The 23,362-nt window shown below is 42.9% G+C and overlaps 1 protein-coding gene across 2 annotated transcripts in view; it reads left to right on the top strand.

Moving 5' to 3' along the window:
• CHLSN (cholesin) overlaps window positions 1-23,362 on the top strand; it is a 150,000-nt gene that overhangs the window by 124,256 nt on the left and 2,382 nt on the right. For both annotated transcript variants that reach the window (XM_081840113.1, XM_081840114.1), the window contains exon 4: window positions 23,258-23,339. In XM_081840113.1, coding sequence (XP_081696239.1) covers window positions 23,258-23,339 — 82 coding nt within the window. The remainder of the gene's footprint in view (window positions 1-23,257; window positions 23,340-23,362) is intronic.

Raw genomic sequence — 23,362 nt, 5'->3', positions numbered from 1 at the left:
TTGGCTACGAGTGATCACCAAAGAAGAAGAAGAAGACCATGGCATTTATTCTTTCTGCGCTCCTCCCGGCGGTCATTCTTCCTCTTGTCACTGCTGTGAATACACAAACTGACTGTCTCCAGGTGCTGTAATAATAATAATAATAATAATAATAATAATAATAATAATAATAATAATAATAATAATAATTACTGTAGTAGTCTGTAAGGGATTTCCCCATGGTGGGGTTAATGTTGCCAATCTTCATGTCACTTTTGCAGACATCTTTGTAACACAGAATTAGTCTGCCAAAGAACCGGGTGCCTGAAGCCAGTTCCCAGTAGAGCACTTCCTTGGGGATCCTGCCATCTTCCATCCTGTGGACATGACAAAGCCAACGTAGACGTAGCTGAGGCAGGAGTATGAACGTGTTGGGAATGTGGGCTTGGGAGAGCACATCATTGTTTGAGGTTCTGTCCTGCCATGTGATGCCCAAAATCTTTCTGACGCAGCACACATGGAGGGCATTAAAGCATTGCTCCTGGCGGGGGTAAGTTGCTCATGTCTCACTACAATGAAGCAGTGCGCTCAACATTCAAGGCTGGTAGACCTTCATCTTGGTATTGGTCGTTAGCCTAACATTCTCCCATGCTGTTCTGGAGAAAACACAGCCCTGTTCCACACTGCTCCTTAAAGGGAAGGCATCCAAGGATGAGCTGTCATAGTGGAAGGTGCTACACATGTTCTTGTGGAAGGACAACCGTCTTGTGGCGCTTAGGTGGGCATACTATCATATTGAGTAATGAAGCGTCCTTTTCAGTTGACGATGTCAAAGTCCTTTGTCAAGTCTTTGGAGGTGATGTACAAGGAGCGACTCTGCTCTCAGCATTTCTCCTGCAGCTGACGCGGTGTGAATATCAAGTTGACTGTTGACCACTGAGCTTTAAACCGGCTTTGTGACTCAGGATAAACCCTGTCAGTGAGTAACTGTAATTTGTTGAGAACTACATGGGCGAAGACTTTCCCCACAGTACTCAGCAGGGAGATTTTTTGGTAGCTGTTGCAGTCGTAGTGGTCACCTTTGTTCTTGTAGAGGGCCGGAATGCTAGAGTCGCACTTGTCTTGTGGCACAGATCCTGTTTCCCAGCATTGCAAGGGAAGGCCGTGGAGGTGCATCATGAGGGAGGAGTTGAAGCTGGCTTTCAGCACTTCACTTGAGATTCCGTCCTGTCCTGGGGCTTTATCACATGCCTGATAGTTAAGGAAGGGAGGGACATCCAGCTCTTCCAAAGACAGGCAGAGTCTGGATGCTGTCAACTGCTGTGTCAGCAATCATGTTTTTCTGCAAGTGCTGTTCTTGATAGCGCTTGCTGCAGTCTGTGATGATCTCTCCAGACAAGCTTTTCAGTGGTACGGTTTTCCTGACTTTTGGTCCAAAGGCTTTCTTCATGCCTTCATACATTTTGCAAGTGAGTTGAATGCTCTGACACAGCTTTAGCCAGTAATCATTGGCATACCGTCTGGCAATCCTCTGGGCCTCACTCCTTGCCTTTCTCAGTGTGGACTTTAAACAGGAAATCACTCATAACATAATGGGATAGTCATTACAAATTTCCATGGTTGAAGGAAACACCTTAAAGTGACTTCCGATGCTAATAACACCTTGTAATTGAAGGAGTGTGAATACCTGCAGTATAAAGAGCAGATTAATGAAAGAATTTAGTCATGCATGACTATTTAGATGAGCATCCACCTAACTTTTAAGAAGCCATGTCAAGCAGCAGCTTTCCACAAAGAAAGTCAACTGGAACCTGTGTTTTGGTAGAACTAATGCTAAAAGGGTGGTGTATAATTTTAATAATAAACAATAAATAAAATAAAATAATATGATAAATTAAGTTGCGTAGTGTGGTGTTTGTTCGTTCCTGGTATTGTTCATGATTACTTGTGTTTAGTTATTAAGCAGAAATATCTGGCATTGCTTTCTATTGGCATCATAATCTTTGTGTTGTTGAGCTACACTCTCTTTAAGTCAGTTGAGCCTTTGGAAGGGCTGAAGTTGAAGAAAAAAATCAACCTCAAATTTTTGAAAAGCTTCTCAAGTTATTTGGTTATCTACATTTATCTTGTTTTTTCCCCAAGAGGAGAAGATGGAAGACTTCTAAGAACTGATCCAGCTTCCTTATTGGGGGGGGGTGTATTTTCAGGAATGAGAAGACTGATAATTCTGCTTTTGATGTAGAAGAAAACAGGAAATACTGAGATAACATTCTTAACAAGGAAGTAAAAAAAGAAGGGTTCGCCCACAATTTCCCAGATGTTCTGTTTACTGTTTTATTTGGGCTGATTGTTTTGGATAGATCCTTATGACAAGCATGTTTAGATGTTTTTGCATCAGCTGCAAAGATAAAAGTGAGTGGGTGGGAATTGCAAATGTTAGTCAGCACATGGTACCTTATCTAGAAATGGTCACTTCTGACCTGGGCCATGTAAACAACTCTCCAGTATCTGAAAGAACCAGCAGAGGGCATAATTAAGTTTTCTCCGGCTCCCTAATGAAATGAGAATATGTTTGTCCCTTAGTATGCTTTGGCCAAAATGCGCATAACAGGAAAATACTCTCAAAAGCTTCTGGTGCATTTTATTTAAATATTTCTTATTATTCCTCTTCAGAAAGTGATTCCTGGGTGGTATACAACTGAACTGAAAAAATATACTGTACCGTGAATTGCCTATACAACACACCATAGAAAAAAGAGCAAGCAACAGCATTTGAAAATCCTGAGTTAAATTTGCTTTTTTAAAAGTTTTAATCTGGAGTCTAAAAATTGTATTGGATGCCTGCTTAGGTTTTCACCATGCCCTGCTACTAATTTTAAACCTTTTTTAAAAAAAGAAAATCACATTTTCAAAATAATTGTTACATGCTTCCAGTGGTAGTGAAAAATTCCTACAGATGTCTGAATAGAATTCACTTTAGGTAAAGATGGTGAAAGGTGTGGAAGTGTGAATTGCAGCAAACATGTACCTAAATGACCTCCTTCGCAGCTCTGTGTGTTCTAGAGAGGTTCCTGTCTGTCACATTTAGCAAGTTCTCTTGTTTCCTGGGGGACGCGGGTGGCACTGTGGGTTAAACCACTGAGCCTAGGGCAGGGGTCAGCAAACTTAGCGTGCCTCGGGCTGGTGTCTCCAGCGCCTATTGCGCGGTGGGCCGGAGGGCGGGGGAGCATGTGCCCATATGCATGAGCACACGCTATTTCGGGCGCACCTCCAGGTCGGAGGAGCACCGGAAATAGCTTGTGCACAGGCCTCCTCCGACCTGGTTGTGCACCGGAAATAACGCTTTTGCATGCACACAAGCTATTTCTGGTGCACCTCTGACCCGGAAGTGGGCAGCCGCTCAGCGCAGCGCTGGTAAGAGCAGGCGGTTGGAGCAGGCGGCGGGGGTCACTGCAGGCTGGATAAACGAGTCCCTCGGGCCTTATCCAGCCCGTGGGCCTTAGTTTGGGGACCCCTGGCCTAGGGCTTGCCGATCAGGAGGTCAGCAGTTCGAATCCCTGTGACAGGGTGAGCTCCCGATGCTCAGTCCCTGCTCCTGCAAACCTAGCAGTTCAAAAGCATGAAGTGCAAGTAGATAAATAGGTACTGCTCTGGCAGGAAAGTAAATGGCGATTCCGTGCACTACTCTGGTTCGCCAGAAGCGGCTTAGTCATGCTGGCCACATGACCCAGAAGCTGTACACCGGCTCCCTCGGCCTGTAAAGCGAGATGAGCGCCGCAACCCCAGAGTCGTCTGCGACTGGAGCTAACGGTCAGGGGTCCCTTTACCTTTACCCTTTACCTTGTTTCCTGGAGATTTATATATCCACTGTTTTCTCTGGGTGTGATGCCGTACTTGTAGTGATCAAATGAGGCATAATATGGGGGGGCGGGTAGGTGGGTGAGATGGCCACGTTGCTGATTTAAGCGTTCACACTGTAGCTCAGCAATAGTTTGCTCTGTCTCCTAAATCAGGGTGGTCCAACACATGGCCCAAGGGCTGCATGTGGCCTTCGAGGCCTTTTGAGGCGGCCTTCAGCAACATTTGATGCCCCACAACAGCCATTGCACTGCCTTCCCAAAGCTGGGTAAGAATGGTCTTGGGCTTTGGGCAGGAGTCACAAGGGTTCTAGAGTCCACCTTCTTCCTTCCCAAAGCCTAGTTACTGCTTTCCCAGCTTTGGGAAGGAGGTAGCAGGGTTCTAGGACCCTACCAGAGACTCGTGCCTCCTTGCCAAAGCCTAGTGCCAACATCAAATTTTGGCTTCGCTATCCCCTCCACCACGTAGCAAGGCATTGTGCAGCCCATGGGTTAATGTTGAAGGACTCCTGCAAGCCACTTGGTAAGAAAGTTGGCCCGCCCTGTCGTAAATGGATTTCCTGGTGTAAATCATCATAGCACTATAAATCACAAGGAAGTCCCCATTTCAAATCTCCCTGTAGACATCAGGTCAGTAGGCAGACTTAGTCAACCTGCTCACTCAGCCTCCACTGCTGATAAGCAATATGTGGATAATTGTACCTTGTAGGGTGGTTGTTAGCTTCATTGAGCTTGTATTATCTCAAATGCTTTGGATGTTCCACAGCACTATATAAACAAATATTACTGTCATATTTTGGACTCCTCCATGGGAATGGGGTTGCAGTCTGGACAAGCCACCTATGATCTCCAGGCCCTAGTAAAGTGTACTCTCTCCCTGTGGGCCCTCATGTCCACCACACCACTGTGTTGCCCTGACTGGTTAGTCTACTTTGGGGCTCTATTAAAAAACAAAGTAGATTCCAGATGTCTAAAGTCTTGCCACCCCCGGACCAGGCAGGAGAGCAGTGAAACCAAATCTGGTTTGCCAGTCCTTATTATTTATTTTTCTTTGTTTCCTGCCTCTTGCATGTGAAACTCAAACCTTCTTAGGACCTAAGTGTGTTGGTTGGTTGGCATACCAACATTGTCGGAAGATGATGTTTGGCTGTACTTTGAAAGAGGTGCTTATATGGCAGCAGCTTCAGTTATCCTATAATAATGTCTAGGAATGCCATGTCTTTTAAACAGGTATTTGATCAAATTGTCCCAGTCAGATAGCAAAATTCAGTAAGATTACCTTGTATTCCCTGCCAAGTAGGTGGAGAATTTGCAGTCTCCAACATAGAGGCAGCAACCATTTTGCGAGGGTTCCCAGCCCCGATATAAGTTGGTGGAGTGCATATAAGTTTTGTCCCCCATTCCACCCTTGTTCTGCCTTCTTCAATTGGCCTAAAATGGTTGCCGCCTGTATTGTAACTTTGCATTGACCAGTTAAGTTTATATCAGGCAGATACCAATACAAAATCTTTACTGTATCTGTTGAAATCAGCACTACTTCAGAAGGCCAACCAGGTCTTGGCTGTAGCACAGTGAACGACAAACAGAAGCTTGACTAGTTTGATTATCTGAATCCAAATCTAAGCATAAAAATGCCACAACGGAAGCTTAAATGTTTGTTGATTAACCCGATAAATTATTAAAAACAGCAGACCAGTCTACAGATTTAAGATTATAAATACCACACACAGAACTACCTAACTACAAATGCCTTGCATTGTTTTAGGAGAGAGTCATTCCCCCGAATGAGAAGGGAAACTTTTTTCTCACACAAATATATGCAGTTTTCATTAATTAATCCTCTAGAACGAATATGATTTATTAAGATTTCCTTACTTGAGTGACAGCCCTAGTAACAAATGATTTTTTCAGGATGCGGTTGGGGAGGTTGCCACAGATGACCTGGTTTCTCAGATCCCAGAAAAATTTACTTTGTGGCACAGAAACACAACACTCTTTCCTTCCTCTGCCCCTTACTAGCAGGAAATATGAATACATATTTGTGTGTGTATTATAGTTCTTTTAAATAGTGTGTTGTTTCATATTTTATTGAATGCTTTGTGAAGTCTGGATTGAGCTTTTTTAAAATTTCCCTGTCCTAGATCCATCACAGCTATCATGCTGCCTTGAATTATTGTTGTTTGCCTGCTTGAGTCATGGAAATTTATCTAATGTTGTGTGGTTACATTTATATAATGCATCATATTTTAAAACATGTCAACAGTTTATATGACCGGACAAGAGGCCCATGCTGAGAAAAATCTGGACTTAATTATGTAAAGCTAACTCAGTCTCAGCAGGTGTGTCTAACAATATACTTCTATCAAAATTTTGGGCCCCTGTGGGACTGCTTTCTCTGCCTCTGAGAACATAATTTTTTTGGTTCTACTGACCTTTCTCAACTCAAGTTCGTCAGTGAGGAGCTTCTTGTGAAAGATGTCAGTTTATTACACTTGAATCTATCAACATTTTCTTTAATACTTGTTTCAAGAAAACTTATGTTCTAGTCTAAGAAGTTAGGATAAACTAGTGTTTTCTTAACTAAGAAGTTAGCAATCTGCTGTAAATCCTAATATCCAATTTCAGTATATTTTGTCTCAAGTTCACTGCAAAATAATTTTGTGTACTGGTGCTTTTCTTTTACAAAACAGATTAGCAATCCCCATGTAAGTAGTACAATACAGTGAACAGGAAAGCTGTATCTGAATCAACCCTAACACTCCTTTGAAGGGAGGGACTGGAGAAGTAGACACACTTTATAAAATCTAGTCAGTAATTTTGGACAAACTTCCTTTCATTTGGTATCACCACTGGATTATTGAAATAAATCATTTTTGTAAAAAAACAAAACAAAGCTAAGGGTCCTGATTACCAATAGCTGGATGGATTCTCCTTACACAGATTATTTACTGAGCCTGAACCTTTCTGATGAGGGAGAACCATTGACCAGCCTAAGTGGGCAGATTCACACTGAGGTCTAGCGCCAAGGGCCTTCTGGCTGTTCCCTCACTGCGAGAAACAAAGTTACAGGGAACCAGGCAGAGGGCCTTCTCGGTAGTGGCACCCGCCCTGTGGAACGCCCTCCCATCAGATGTCAAGGAAATAAAGAACTATCTGACTTTTAGAAGACATCTGAAGGCAGCCCTGTTTAGGGAAGTTTTTAATGTCTGATGCTTTAATGTATTTTTAATATTTTGTTGGAGGCCGCCCAGAGTGGCTGGGGAAATCCAGCCAAATGGGCAGGGTATAAATAAAATTATTATTATTATTATTTATTATTATTATTATTATTATAGTATCTGAGAAGCTGGCGACTCACCTCATGTGCATAGAGTGGTGGGTTGCTTTTGAAAGAAAAATAGTCAAAGGGTGTAGTCCACTTGAAAGTTCTCCTGCAGAGTAGTGTTCTTGCACACACCCCATTCATTTCAATGGTACTTGTAGAAGTTATCTTCAATCATTCCACTATGTGCTCCTAAAGTAGCTCTTTGTGCTTAAGTAGTATCTCATTTTTAAAATAACCAGAAAAATAAGAAACTAATCTTTCTTTATACTTGTTACCAGATTTGTTTCCCATTTTCTGATATCCAATTAATATGGGGCCACAGGAAATTAAATTACCAAACTGAATGCATGTTTAACTGTTGGAGATGCTGAGTTATTTATTGTCTGCAACCTTGTTCTCCTACCATCGTATCTGCATACAGCAAAGCTGTCACAATATTTATGCAGTTTTTTCGGTTCAAACACACTCTTTGGGGTTGCAGCATACAATAGTGAATGGTATGAAGAATAATAATAATGCCTTAGGTCTCTGCGTGAAAAATACCTGCTGCTTGCAGAGTCAGCTGGTGTTGTTTCTGTTGCTAATAGGCCAAAGTACAAGAGAGTATGTGTTTTGCAAAACACCATCAAGACTTGGATCTCAAAAAATCATTTACTCGGGTTAAGTCAGTAAGGCTAGTAATGCCAGGGTTGAGGACAGTGTCCTACATTTCATTTCCTTTTCCATATTCCCAGTGCTATTTTCTAGAAAAGGAGATGCTGGGAAAACCTGGACTTATTTTTGGTCTGGAAACTAATTTTTGGGAATATGGCAACCCTATGTGCCACAGTTGCCCAGATATGATTAGTAGTAGGAACACTGGAGCCACTAAGACCATTTTTTTGTTGTTTAGTCGTGTCCGACTCTTCGTGACCCCATGGACCAGAGCACGCCAGGCACTCCTGTCTTCCACTGCCTCCCGCAGTTTAGTCAGACTCATGTTTGTAGCTTCAAGAACACCATCCAACCATCTCGTCCTCTGTTGTCCCCTTCTCCTTGTGCCCTCCATCTTTCCCAACATCAGGGTCTTTTCCAGGGAGTCTTCTCTTCTCATGAGGTGGCCAAAGTATTGGAGCCTCAGCTTCACGATCTGTCTTTCCAGTGAGCACTCAGGGCTGATTTCCTTCAGAATGGAGAGGTTGGATCTTCTTGCAGTCCATGGGACTCTCAAGAGTCTCCTCCAGCACCAGAATTCAAAAGCATCCATTCTTCGGCGATCAGCCTTCTTTATGCTCCAGCTCTCACTTCCATACATCACTACTGGGAAAACCATAGCTTTTACTATACGGACCTTTGTTGGCAAGGTGATGTCTCTGCTTTTTAAGATGCTGTCTAGGTTTGTCATTAGAGAGTGCATTAAATTTTGAGCTTGGTAATCTTACCTTTGGTTAAAAAAAATCGTTTTACCGTTTGCACTGTGAATTTCTGTTTGAAGATGCAGCTGAAGGATATTCTTGATAGGGATGATGCCACCTACAGGAAGGACCAGGCAGAGTCCCCTGAAGCCTTTTGCCTCCTCTCAAGGGGAGAGGCTAAGCCGCCGCACCCTGCAGACCCACTGTTGAACAACCCCTTGACCCCTAAACTTGAGAGTGGAGCAACTGCCTTCTAGCTACAGAACTAGCAATTCATGCACAGCATGTTCTTTACCGGAGATCATCTGGGGTGGGGGAAGGGACTGAAGGCTTTATTGCACAAGGGTGTAATTAACGGCCTGTTGGTGAGGAACAAACTGCACATCTCCCTAGTGCACCTTCTTTCCCAGAGAACTGATGACTTTATTTGTAGATCATCTTGCGACCTTCCTTAGGATATAAATATGCTGCAGGCCATATTAGAAATGAGCAGGAGAAAGAAGCAAATAAGAACAGATTAAGAGCAGGTGCTAGTTCTGTATGCCCATTAAAAAAAATACTTCCACAAGGTTGGGACTTTTAAGCAAAACTATATTAGAACCTTAGCATGTTATGAGGCAATTTTGCATGATTAAAAAAAGCAGGTCTTACTCAGAGCTCGTTCCTAGCCCTACTCCTCAAATGCTCTTCCTCCTTGAAGGCACCTGTGGCTGTTAGGGAGAAGACACAATCTTGCTACATTTGCTCTCCTGTAGTAAAAGAGGAATTCTGAGTGAAGATGGTGATGTGTAATGTTGCTTGTCCTTGAGCTCTGGGATCTGTTTTAATTTGTTTTTATTTTGAATAGTTCTAAGGTCAGTTGCAACATGCTGGCAAGGTGGATCTGTTGTTTTGGTTTAATTATTTTCTTGTGTTTTATCTTGTATTTTATTCTGTGAACTGCCCTGGGGTCTCTTGATGAAGGGCTATATATAAATTTAATAAATAATAATATATGTTTAGTTTTACATTTACTTTAAGTGGTCTGGTTTCATTTGAATGACAGTAATGGCTGTATAGCACACAGAGTGGCCCTCTATTAACTAGTTGGGGGGGAAATCAGGAAAAAATATTGAAATAAAATCACTATAAATAGTAGTAGTGATTTGGAGGTTTAATTTGAAATCAAGCTGGATTTGAATTTGTTGGTGTTTCTGGTAACCTCCCTCTTACCTCATGGCTGTTGGTTCATATTATGGATGTATGATCTGTATTGCTTTATTGGTACTTTTGCTGCAGGTTTGTCATTGCCTTTGGCTAGAAGAATAAACTTATATTGAAAATGAATTGTAGTAGAAGAGGTTCTGAGGATGTCTGAAAAGTGACTACATGTTTCTTTATTAGACATTTCAAAATTAACTTACTTTATTAGGACTTCATTTTTTAAAAAAATACAATAATCTGGTATTTCCTCCCCCCGCTTCAGTCTGGTCCATGAGTTTATCTAATCATAAACATTCTCAGATAAAATATAACAGCTGTAAAACTGAATTAATATTGAAGCTAGCCATCCTGCTGTGAGCACTTCCTCCAGCACATAAAAGTACGTAACAGGTGTTAAATATCTGAGTACAAAGCTCATATTTCTCTGCCTGAATCCTTCCTGCAAAATAGCAGTTTAATTTGCAAATTTAATTCCAACAAAATACATTCCTTCTTAATGATTCTCATTTCCAGCAAAAAAAAAATGTTGTGTAAGTCAATTTTCTTAGCAATTCATTAAACTTCAGGATATGTAGTAATTATGTTAGTTTAATTGACATTTGCACTATGCACAATGCAAGAAGCTCTGAAACTGCTAAGCATATTTGATGTGAATTTTCTGTGTATCTGAACAGTTCTTTACTAAACTTGAAAATGTCGCAAAAGGGAAATGAATCAGCATCTGGCTAAATTTAGAAACTGACCTTCAGTTTGAGTGTTCACACACTTAACATAATCAGGGACACTTAACAAATGGCCATTTCGTATTTGCATCAGACTCCTCTTCCCCTTCATACAACCAGCTCCATCACATCTACTTATCTGTATGCAAATTTTCTTTTTATATGGAGGTGCATTCCATCTATGAGGGTCATACTGCAGTCTTGACATTAGTTTATCTCATCTGTTATTAGGGCAGAATCTCACTGTCCTGTGCTATAGCATAACCACATGAAATACTGAACTTTGATTACTGGAGGGATAGCTCAGTTGGTAGAGCATGAGACTCTTAATCTCAGGGTTGTGGGTTTGAGCCCCACATTGGGTTAAAGACTCCTGCATTGCAGGGGGTTGGACTAGAACAGGAGTCGGCAATCGTTTTCAGCTGTGGGCCGCTCCACCGTCCCTCAGACCATGTGGTGGGCCAGACTATATTTTGGGGGGAAATATGAACGAATTCCTATGCCCCACAAATAACCCAGAGATGCATTTTGAATAAAAGGACACATTCTACTCATGTAAAAACACACTGATTCCCGGACCATCCGGCGATTGGGCGGCATCCGGGCCCCAGGCCTTAGGTTGTCTACCCCTGGACTAGAATGATCCTTGTGGCCCCTTCCAACTCTACAAGTCTGTGATTTCTTTCTTTCTTTCTTTCTTTCTTTCTTTCTTTCTTTCTTTCCTTCCTTCCTTCCTACCTACCTTCCTTCCTTCCTTTTCTTTCTTTCTTTCTTTCTTTCTTTCTTTCTTTCTTTCTTTCTTTCTTCCAGAGGAGGGTCAAACCACACTTCATGTGGGAATACTATAGCTATGATTCTTAACAGCTTTTTAATTTACAAATAGTAGCTGGAAAGACGTAGCCCTTATCCAAACTGGTGTGTCCCACATCAACTGCCCTTGGCAGATTTTTGTAATAGAAAAAGATACTGGGAGTTCCAGTTATAGAACACCCACATCACATGTGCTTTGACCCTAACTTGGGCAAGAATCCAAGGGGCTGGTTTAGATTGCCCAGTGGGATTTTTAAAAAACTTTAAAAATTTATAGTCTTTAAAGAACAGGCACCACTCTGACATATGGGGTCTATGTGTGAGTGTGTGCACGTGTGAGGAAGAGAGAGAGAGCTGTCCATTTAATAAATCAAATGTTGGTCAAGTATTTAAAAGAGTAATTTGTCCAGATTATAGAGAGCTCATAAACAAAAACAACAACCCCACTGTCAAGATCCCCAAAAAACAGTGCATCTCTTTTTCTGGATCCTTGCCCAAGTGTTCCTTTGCAGATACTGGTTCCAGCTGCATTTTCTCTGCATTCCAGTACATATTGTTATGTATTGTGAATTATTAAATAATGAGGGATCTCTGTCTTGCCACTGGTGCTTACATATTTCTCTGAGCTGCCCCAGTCATCGACCCTTTCCTCATGCCGACTTTCTGCAGGAAGTGGCACACAGGCTCAGTGTGTGGAGTGGTGTAAAACACTTTAAAACCATGTTGGCAAATCAAATGGGTAAAATAAAAATTTATCTGAAAAAATATTTGTTGACTTAGTGTGATTTACTAACATTTTCCTTGTTGAACAGTTTTATACTACGTCTTGTAAAGAATTAATAGCTCTGACTTACTCCTGGGAAACATGAAAGCTCCTCGTTTATGGCCCAGCCCTGTGAAATACACTAGTCCATCCTTGTTCCAGTGAAGCATTTAAGCCTGTCAACCAAAGATAAAATTAAAATTTAAAACAGCTGAACATGATTATTAATCATTCAGCTCTAGGGAGTCATTAAAATTTCCCAACTTCTGAGTACAAATAATAGATTACATCTATAAATACATGAAGAATTTTCATACAATTATTACTTCTTCCATTTTTCATTAAAGGGGTGGTGCCAGAAAAGGTGTAGTTAGTTTTAGAAATGTAGATATCTTAGTACAAAGTGTTCCTTCTTTTTCTTCTGAGTTCATCTGCCACTGCCACAGGAACAAAGATGGGGGGGAAATGAGATTTCTTTTTTCAGTTCGGGAATATTTTTGTCTTTAAATTCTTCGATAAACTTTCAGGCTGCTTGAAAATTTCTTATGAATGTCTGCTGCATTACTTTCTTTGTACCTTAACATTTTGGAATTTGAGAAGTGAAGGAACCTAGGCCAGGGAGCACACATACCATCAGCTCCTGAAAGAACCATCAAGGACCTGAAAGAGATGTCGAGGCAGTTCCTCTTCCACCATCCCTGGGGCTGCAACAGACCAGGGAGCACACATACTAATGGGTCCCAGTTGGCCTGAGAGAGCTCTGTCACTCTAAATTTGGGTTTGTGTGTGTTTCAGAATTCTAAATCACATTGGGTGCCTTGGCAGAAAGGCAGTGCATAATTCCATTAAATAAATAATTGCAGAACCAGATCCGTATGTAGCATAAGCTCTCTTGAATTCTTGCCTGAGTTCCTTGTTTGTCCCATTTTGCTTGGGAAGTGAAAGAGAAATGCAAAATAGGTGAGCCATTGTGTTTTTGAACAATGTTTTGTTGATGCTGGAGTGCACCAAGTTTTGAGCGACTCAGAACTTTCCATCAGTTGCCGTGGCTAAAAGGTGTTTTAAAAGTTGCCTCAAAAGCTAACAAGCCACATTCAGGGTTGCTGAAAATTCAAGATTGGTCTGATCTGTACCATGGAAGGTGGCCTGCTAGTTATCCTGGTCCCGGGTTGTTTGCACCTTTAAGATCTTTTCAGGAGACCCTGCTGTACCACAGGGATGTCCAACCAGTCAACCTCGATCGACAGGTCGATCCTCAGGTGATAGTGGTAGATTGCGGGCTGATTTTCCTATGCAGGGGGAAAGAGCATCCGTGTGCACGCCATCTTGACCTCTCATTGCTCAGCCACCGGCGCTGGCGCCCTGCTACGCTGGTGTGTATGAAGCCCCTGGCAGCAGGCTGCATCAACTTCACTCCAGCAGGAGGCTTCGCGGATCCCTGGGCATGCTGGTCTACCCATGTGATCGGGCGTTGGTAGACCGTTCCTGGTGCCCGTCCTCCTCTTCCCCGCAACGGCATGCCTAAGTGCTGTATCAGAGGTGAGATGAGAGCGGCGGAGTCTATAGTGGTTCCTCTGGTTATGTACTTAATTGGTTCCGGAGGTCCGTTCTTAACCTGAAACTGTTCTTAACCTGAAGCTCCACTTTAGCTAATGGGGCTTCCTGCTGCCGCTGCACCGCCGGAGCACGATTTCTGTTCTCATCCTGAAGCAAAGTTCTTAACCCGAGGTACTATTTCTGGGTTAGCGGAGTCTGTAACCTGAAGCATATGTAACCTGAAGCGTCTGTAACCCGAGGTGATCTATGGTGTACCCCCCCTAAAAGCAGAAGAACTGTGGTGCCCACACCAAAAAAGCCCAACAATTTTGGCCCGTCCCCCCCAAAAAAGCTCAACAATTGTAGCCTGGCCCCCGAAAAGAAGCTCAACAGTTTTGCCCCCCGCCCCATGGGTAGATCAATCACTGCCGGTTTTTATTCCGGGAGTAGATCGCAGTCTCTTGGGAGTTGGATGTCCCTGCTGTACCACAACCAACAAATTATCACTTGGTGACAACACAGAAGCAGGCCTTCGTGTTGATACATTCAATCCGCTAGAACACCCTCTTTCAGGTAATTTGTGAGGCAGAGACAGTAATGACCATTAAATGATACTTTAAAACTTTTATGTATACCCAAGTTTTCCTGCACTCTTAGTTTTTAATTTCTTTGTTTTATATATGGCTCAGTTTTATTTGTAAGAATCGGCTGCATTTTGTTTTTATCTAATTTTTAGGAAATGTTATTTAAGATTGTGCTTTTATGTAAACTTCTTAGATATTTTTGTTAAGTGGTAATTTTTTTATAAATAAAGCAGCAGCAGCTGTCAGTACAAAAATATTATCATTTCTGTTCTGCATTCTTAAAGAATGCATGCTGCTTATCACCAAATAAGTTGTTAAAATTTGTCCTAACTCTCAGGATACAGAGCAGGTTAAAAGTCTAAAGCCACAAACACACTTGTATAGGGTAAGTTTTGTGGAGTCTGAGTAAACATGCTTGGGGTTTTGCTATAAATAAGGGTCCTGCAGCAAATTTACCATCTTCCATATGAGAGTTGATAATGACATTGTTAAAGTATTTCACTTGAATGCATTTCTGCAAAATTTGCCTTCATGAAGATGCAAGAACTGGCTGCTTTCTCTTTTTACCATTATAATCCCTAGTTTTCCCTTTGTCCATTATGGTGGAGGAAGGACAGACTAATAGAAGAATACACAGCCTAAAATTTTATTAGAAACATCTGTTCATTCATATTAGGCCGTGCCTGATTACCAGTAAGTCTTAATCAGGGTGATGCACCTTCTAATAGCTACCCAGTTTCAAATCTCTTAAAATAGACCAAGCATGAGAGTAAACAGCACAAGTTCCTTACGAAATGTGCCTGGTTGTAATCTGGTCTTTGGCATCCTAGCAACGCCCAAAGTCATCTGAAGAGTTTCAGATCTCCAGTTGTTTTATAGTTCCTCTGTTCTTTTTACTCAGTTTTAACTTGAGTGGTGTTTTTTATGATACAGCAGAAACACTTCAGAAAGTTATCTTAATAATTTTGCTGTAATGTCATACTGATGGCAAGATGCTCATATTATAATGCTACATTAGATCTTGTAATGACAACATCAGACAGCGTCTGATTATTAACGTTCTTCTGCAGGTTTCTGTTGGATAGAATATCTTTGCTAGAGATTGTGTGTAGACAAGTTTGATACTACCTGGGTTAGTATCAAAATGTATCTTAGGATTTGTTGGCTGCATTTGTATGTAAAGGTTTAGCAAGACATGAACAAGCCTAACCACCTTCCAGGCTAACACACATTCTCCTCATCCTCCTGCATGGCTGGAAAGGAGTAGTTCAGAAGCTCTTCAGCCAAACTCCTTGTTCTGAAAGATTCTGGGAGGTGTTCCTGCACTTACATTGCACAGGGTATTACATTGCACACTGCGCTTACATTGCACACTGTATTCTGCTCTGGTCAGACCTCACCTGGAGTAATGTGTCCAGTTCTGGGCACCACAGTTCAAGAAGGACACTGACAAACTGGAACGTGTCCAGAGGAGGGCAACCAAAATGGTCAAAGGCCTGGAAACGATGCCTTATGTGGAACGGCTAAGGGAGCTGGGCATGTTTAGCCTGGAGAAGAGGAGGTTAAGGGGTGATATGATAGCCATGTTCAAATATATAAAAGGATGTCACATAGAGGAGGGAGAAAGGTTGTTTTCTGCTGCTCCAGAGAAGCGGACACGGAGCAATGGTTCCAAACTACAAGAAAGAAGATTCCACCTAAACATTAGGAAGAACTTCCTGACAGTAAGAGCTGTTTGACAGTGGAATTTGTTGCCAAGGAGTGTGGTGGAGTCTCCTTCTTTGGAGGTCTTTAAGCAGAGGCTTGACAACCATATGTCAGGAGTGCTCTGATGGTGTTTCCTGCTTGGCAGGGGGTTGGACTCGATGGCCCTTGTGTCTCTTCCAGCTCTATCATTCTATGATTCTAGGGTGCTGTTGTGTCTCACCATTGTGACAATGGACTGAAGGTGTGATTTTGAGCACCTAATACACACACACACACACACACACACACACAGTGCTTCATTGCGGTCCATAGACCCAAAATACACAGTACAACAATAAAATATGTTAAAAGTTATTAAGGTGTAAGTTTACTCTTGCTAGCCAATGGGGGAATGTTTAGCCAGTACATACTGTACAGTGGTACCTTTGGTTAGGAACTTAATCCATTCCGGAGGTCCATTTGTAACCCGAAACCACTCATAACATGAGGCGCGCTTTCACTAATGCCGCCTGCTGCACTGCCGGCGTGTGACTTCCGCTCGCATCCTGGGGCAAAGTTCGCAACAAGGGGCATCTACTTCCAAGTTAGCAGAGCTCGTAACCCGCAGTGTTCGCAAGGAGGACAGTAGATAACACGAGTTTCCACTGTACATATAAGCCACATTTCTCCTGTGACACTGCATTTTAGGGAACAATCTGTAATAGCATTTATATAGTGCTTTGGGGTGAGTGTTCAAAGCACTTTTCATATATTATGTTGTCCTTTACAACAACCTTGTAAGCTAGGTCACTGTTATCCCATATTGCAGTTGGGTGGGGGCAGGAAGAGCCAAGGCAGAAGGAGTGACTTGCCTTGGGATTCCGGTCATGGGACAGACTACAGACATGGGCTACTTCACATGTTACAAGCAGCTTCTAACCCGGGAGGGAGGCATTTTCATGTGTGACACCATTGCATGGGGTGAGCGATGTGTAGATTGCACATTAACACCTTCATAAAAGAACCTTTTGTGTGAGGATTTTGTGATGTGCAAAGTATTCCCTGTGCCTTTTTCTGTCATCATCATTATCCAGCTGCATATTATATCCTACATACTGCTTAGACACTGCAAATTATTGTAAAATGAAAAAAGCAAAAACTAACTTGCTTGTTTAAAAAGTCATCTTTTGAGATTTCAAAGAGAAAATGGTGAAGCCGAATGAGGGGACACTACAGCACTTGGGACCTTAGAAGCTGTTCAGATACATAATATGTGACATGAGCAAATAGTTTGGTTTTGGGTGTTTTAATAAGAGCACCTTCCCCTCCCATATTCTTCCATGTTGTTTTTCCTCTTAAAACTCAAATGAGGCCAGGAAGAAGGGGGGAGGGTGGAATCCTCTCCAAATGAAAAATAAATAAAAAATGAAACCAACCAGAAAACCCTCTAATCCGTTGGAAACATCCAAAATAAGCTGTCAGGCTTAGCCAAGCTCAGATCTGCTCCCCACCAAGAATATTTTTAATGCATGTATCAGACAGTTTGTGACATTGTGGTATTGCGGGGGAAGAAGAAAATGAGACAGTATTATGCCTCTCTTTCTTTTTTTTTACATTCCCCTGAGGCTGGTAACATATCCATCGCCTGGTGGTTGTTTTAAAAAAATGTGTATAAATGAGAGGGATTAGCCACCCTGTTTGTAAATGATCCCGCATGCTTGAGCGATACTCGTGCCAGCAGTTGGGGCCCACTTTCCCCTCCGCAGCTACCCCCCAAGATGTTCGTTGTGGGAGGGAAATGAAAATAAGTTGCTTTTCCTCTTTCATGTTGCAGTGTTGCCTAATCAGTGCTGACCTCAACCCTGAAGCTGACCAGAATTAGGTGTAAGATAACATGGACATCTGGACAGAACTATTAGCACATCTGCATTGTCTCATAGTCAGCACAGAATAAAAATAAGTAGTCTGATAAATATTTTAATGCTATGCAGATAATGGCTTTACTAATTCTGCACAGCCAGGCTGGCATAGCAGGTTTGTTGGGTTTTGGATGTGTGATGTAGATTTTTTTCAATTTCGTTGTTCTGTATGGGACAATGACAATAAAGATTATCATATCGTATCATATGTAGTGGGGACACAAATTAACACAGGACTGATCCATGCAATGAGATTGGGGCACACCTCTCATATGGCAACCTTATCAGTCCTTTGCATGCCCCTGTTTGGACATGATGCTCAGTGCATAGGTGTCTGATGGAGCAGCTGGCTTTCTCCCAAACCCACATGTAGGTTTTACGCAGTGTTTGCACAATAATGCCACACACATGGGCAACCTATAAGCTAAATGACTTCCAGTTGAAGGAGGTGGGTGTTAGGAGTCATGCTGACATGGTAATGTAATCATTTCCCTGTTAAATTTCCTTGGTTTACTGTGTCCGGGTCTTTCTCTTAAGATTGGACCTAGTAGCTACTGCTGCAGTTACTAATCACAGAAGGTAGAAGGTTTATATTCAGCATTCATCCTTTTTTATGCCCTTTATGCCCTTCTTTTTGCAGTAACAACAAGAGTCTAAATCCCCATTCCCACCTTACCAGGAGCTATATTTGCAGGGGGGTCAGAAGGAAGCAGAAAGCCTCCAGAATCAATTTGCAGTGTGAGGCACTTTGCTTAGACATGTCCATCGTTGGTTGGATGTCAAGATTTGTATTGTATCGTTTGTATGTATTTTCATGGATCTGTTTATTCTTGGCAGCCTTCTTGGCTGAAAGGTGGCATAACTTAACAAGATTGGATACTCACTTTTTCTTCTGTTCTAAACAGAGGGTAGGAGCAAATCTTTTCACTCTGTGAGCAAGTGCAGAGATGTACGTGCCTCTTTTCCCGATGGAGGGGGGCACACCTGCACCACCTCGTAGTTCTGTCTTTTATTCTGCTCTTTTATATGTCACAGCCATTTTGTGTTATGCCACAGTCCCACAACAGCCATTTTGTGACCAACGCTGATGGCCCTTTTTCAAAATTTCAAATGCGCCCATGGGCCCAAAAAGGTTCCCTGTTAATCTTTGCTTTGAATTCCAAGCTCAATATTGAAATGAAGGGTTGCAGTGATTGACATTTGCAAGACTGCTCTGCTTGAAAATTTATTTTGGACACACCTGGAGGCTTACATATGTCCAATAAATTGTGGCTTTTGCAACTTATTGATTCAGTAGTAGAGCTGTTGTTGGAGCTGCTGTTGGAGAGAGAGAGTTTGTTGCGTATTGCACCTTACAGACCCCGATAAGCTTACAGTACAGTGGTACCACGGGTTAAGTACTTAATTCGTTCCGGCGGTCCGTTCTTAACCTGAAACTGTTCTTAACCTGAAGCACCACTTTAGCTAATGGGGCCTCCTGCTGCCGCTGCGCCGCCGGAGCACGATTTGTGTTCTCATCCTGAAGCAAAGTTCTTAACCTGAAGCACTATTTCTGAGTTAGCGGAGTCTGTAACCTGAAGCGTATGTAACCCAAGGTACCACTGTATAACATTCTACACAAGGCAAAAGACAGAAAGGTGGAAGCTGGGGAAGTATATGCATTTATTTCAGATACACATACTTCGGCTTAATTAGGATATAGTGTCTAAGGGGCTATGCCAAAGACTTTTCAAACTTTGAATTCAGTAAGTGTTCTGAAGCTATTTTTGTTCTATATTATATATTTCTTTCCTCATTGTTCCCATTGTTATTTAAGATAGATATACATTGATTGTATTGTGTAAGTGCTCTGGCTGGAAATGCAGCCCAATCAACCCATTTTCTGATAATTTTAGAGACTTTTGAGTCTAGAAAAGGAAGCGGATATTTTTATATTTAGTTCTCACAAAGCCCTCCTGGCCAAATCTTGCGATTATACTGAGTTCACTGAGCAATTTATTCACTAGGGTAGAACAAATTTAATTTGTGGTCTGTTTCAGTGTATCAGACTTGACAGCGTTTGAACTATATTAGCACTCTTGCAGAATTCCCTTTCCAATTTATTTTTGAGTTTATTATTACTATGTCAAGTGAAGAATCATACACTAGATCTTCCTTGCATCCATACCTCTACAAAATAGTGGTTGAGGCTGTAGGAACATTCAATTTTAAAGTTTCGCATCTTTAAGTTTTACATTTCACCATCCTCTCTCACACACCGATAATATAGACCAAAAAAAATCTATACTAGAATGTTTTGTAATGAGAGTTCAACTTCAGTTCTTTTCTTCTCTCTATTAGCTTGTCCACATGGGAGTTTAATGTGCCTCAGCCTTTTCCCCCTGGTGCCAACATAATATTCCCCCCTCATGCAAGTGGCAGCCTTCACCTTTTCCCCAATTCAGATTTTGCCAGTCAACAGAGGGTCCGATGTGGGGAGAGAGGGATCCAAAACGTGTTACCTGGATGTAGATGTGCTGAAGCACATTATAAGACCACATTTTGGTGGGTGATATATGTGGTGGTGTTTCATTGGGTGGTCTCTATCACCACACCATCTGCTTCCATTTGCTTCTCACCTGAGGACATCCTAGACATTTTCATTTTGTCAACCAAAAGGAAAGGAAGCAGTGTGCCTACTTCCACTTACTGTTGGTGAAGCCACTTTCTCAGTAAATGCACACATATATTCATTTTTAATGCAGCTGTTTTGCACAAAACTGGCCTTTCAGGTCATAAACAAAAATCTATTTGTTATCCCATCCTGTTTTGGCGCTGTGTGTGTGTGTGTGAGAGAGAGAGAGAGAGAGAGAGAGAGAGAGAGAGAGTGTGTCATGCTTCTTATTTTATTTGTAATACATGCCGTAGGTTTTGTGCAGATTTACAATGGCTGTTGAAGGCAACCTCCTCTAAGCCATCCCCTCTGCTTTCTGTGTGTGGGGAGGAAAGGGTATAGAGCATGGGTAGGCAAACTAAGGCCCAGGGGCCGGATCCGGCCCAATCACATTCTAAATCTGGCCCACAGATGGTCTGGGAATCAAAGCGTTTTTACATGAGTAGAATGTGTCCTTTTATTTAAAATGCATCTCTGGGTTATTTGTGGGGCATTATTTTTTTCCCCAGAATATAGTCCGGCTCCCACAAGGTCTGAGAGACAGTGAACCGGCCCCCTGCTGAAAATGTTTGCTGACCCCTGGTCTAGAGAGTGAAGGTACCTCCTTCCACCTGTGCACATACCCTCAAAGGACCTCAGGTTTCTCTAACAGAGAAAGCAGTAATTGAGGGGGAGGACAAGGGTCTACCATCCTACTATAGCCCATCAAGCACTGCCCACTAGTGTGAATGGGAAATGTCAAGATAGATTTGGGAAGCTTAAGGCTGAAGGTGCTCATATGTGGGCAAAGTTAAACAAAAGTGCATACAGGAAAATCAGTTCTGTTCAATCCGTGTACATAGCACATGGTTAAACTGTGAAACTCACACAGGAGGCAGAGATGGCTTTAAAATAAGATCAGACAAATCAGTGGAGGAGAAGGCTCCATGATGGTTGTGCTCTGCCTCTGCAACTGCAGCAATGCTTCTGAAGAGCAGTTGTTGGAAACCACAGGAAGAGACAGTGCTCTTGTGCTGAAATCCTGCTTGCGGTTTCCCTCCAGGCACCTGGTTGGCTATTGTGAGAGCAGGATTCTGGACTTGATAGACCATTGCCTAATTCCAGCAGGCTCTTCTTAAATGCTAAAGCCTTAGCATGGATACAGCCTCAATTTCCAGCAACATGCATTAGCTTTTAGGCCATGTTTACTCTGTAACAATTGCACAGAAAGCAGCTTCATGTTGACACCTGAAACCCTTGAACTACAGTGGTGCCCCGCAAGACGAATGCCTCGCTAAACAAAAAACCCGCAAGACGAAAGGGTTTTCCGATTTTTTAGTGGCTTCGCAAGACGAATTTCCCTATGGGCTTGCTTCGCAAGACGAAAGCCCATAGGGAAATCTCCGGGGACAGCGGGGAAGCGCAGCGCGCCTTCTCCTCTGTTCCCGGATCTGTCCTGAAGGCTTGTGGTGGGAGGTCTGGGAACAGAGGAGAAGGCGCGCAGCGCCTCTCCTCTGTTCCCAGGGCTTGCGGTGGGAGGAGGGTTTTTCCTCCCCACCGCCAACCTTCAGAAGGCTGTTCTGAAGGCTGGCGGTGGGAAGAAAAGCCCTTCTCCCCCGCCAACCTTCAGAAGAGTTCCCCGCAGGGCTCTCCAAGCTGCGGATAGCAGCCTGCTGCCCCTATCTGCAGCTTGGAGAGCCCTGCGGGGAAGTCCTGCAGGGCTCCCCAAGCTGCAGATGTCTGCCCTGCGCGAGGGGTGCTCTGAAGCAGAGCGCCCCTCGCGCGGGGCAGCAGGCTGCTATCCGCAGCTTGGAGAGCCCTGCGGGGAAGTCCTGCAGGGCTCCCCAAGCTGCGAATGTCTGCCCCGCGCGAGGGGTGCTCTGAAGCAGAGCGCCCCTCACGCGGGGCAGCAGGCTGCTATCCGCAGCTTGGAGAGCCCTGCGGGGAAGTCCTGCAGGGCTCCCCAAGCTGCAGATGTCTGCCCCGCGCGAGGGGCGCTCTGCTTCAGAGCGTCCCTCGCACCGGACAGCAGGCTGCTATCCGCAGCCTAGGCAGCCCTGTAGGAACTCTTCTGAAGGCTGGCGGCGGGAGAAGGGCTTTTCTTCCCACCGCCAGCCTTCAGAAGGCTGTTCTGAAGGCTGGCGGTGGGGAGAAAAGTCCTTCTCCCCCCCCCCCCGCCAGCCTTCAGAAGAAGGCGGTCTGAAGGCGGTCTCCCTAGGAACGCATTAATTGATTTTCAATGCATTCCTATGGGAAACCGTGCTTCGCAAGACGAAAAACTTGCAAGAAGAAAAAACTTGTGGAACGAATTAATTTCGTCTTGCGAGGCACCACTGTATTTCTGTATATTTAAAGTTTGCCAGTGAGATATTTGGGAAAGCATTTGCAGATATTGCAAATAATTTAATATGTACAGTGTGTAAAATTAAACAGCTAAAAAGTCCACATCTCTTTGGGGCAAGAAATAAACACATACACCTGGAAACACAAAGCGCCAATCAAACTGTGTTGGCAATTGAACTCCTTGAATTTCACACAGCTGGAAAGAGACTGAAACTTCTGAACTGTTTATGCATTCTCGGGCGGCACCAGAGGAGTTTTCCTCCCAACACTGTTGCTGAACCTGTGGTTACTTGAAGCAAAGGTACTTTTCACATGCTTTTATCCTCCCAATCTCTGTGTTCACCAGTGGTTTCCCCCCTCCCTAGTTCAATCTCTGTTTGAACTAAGGTATGGTTTTGGAAGGTTTGAGGCTCTCATTTAAGGTTTCATGAGAAACAGAAGTTCATTTTCTTTTTAAAAAATATTATAATGTTGAATTACTTCAATTTATTTCTCTTCTTTCAGCTGGTCTGAAAGTCCCAAAGAGTGGAAGTTTCAGAAGACAAGGCAAACTTGGCTTCTTTTACACATGTATGAAAAAGACAAGGTATGTTCTGGTGCCCTCTCTCC

Source organism: Podarcis erhardii, assembly GCF_964252035.2.
Source record: "Podarcis erhardii genome assembly, chromosome: 14".
NCBI classification, from domain to species: Eukaryota; Metazoa; Chordata; class Lepidosauria; order Squamata; family Lacertidae; genus Podarcis; species Podarcis erhardii.
The sequence above is the reverse complement of the archived record's forward strand: the minus strand, read 5'-3'. Positions and strand labels throughout refer to the sequence as shown.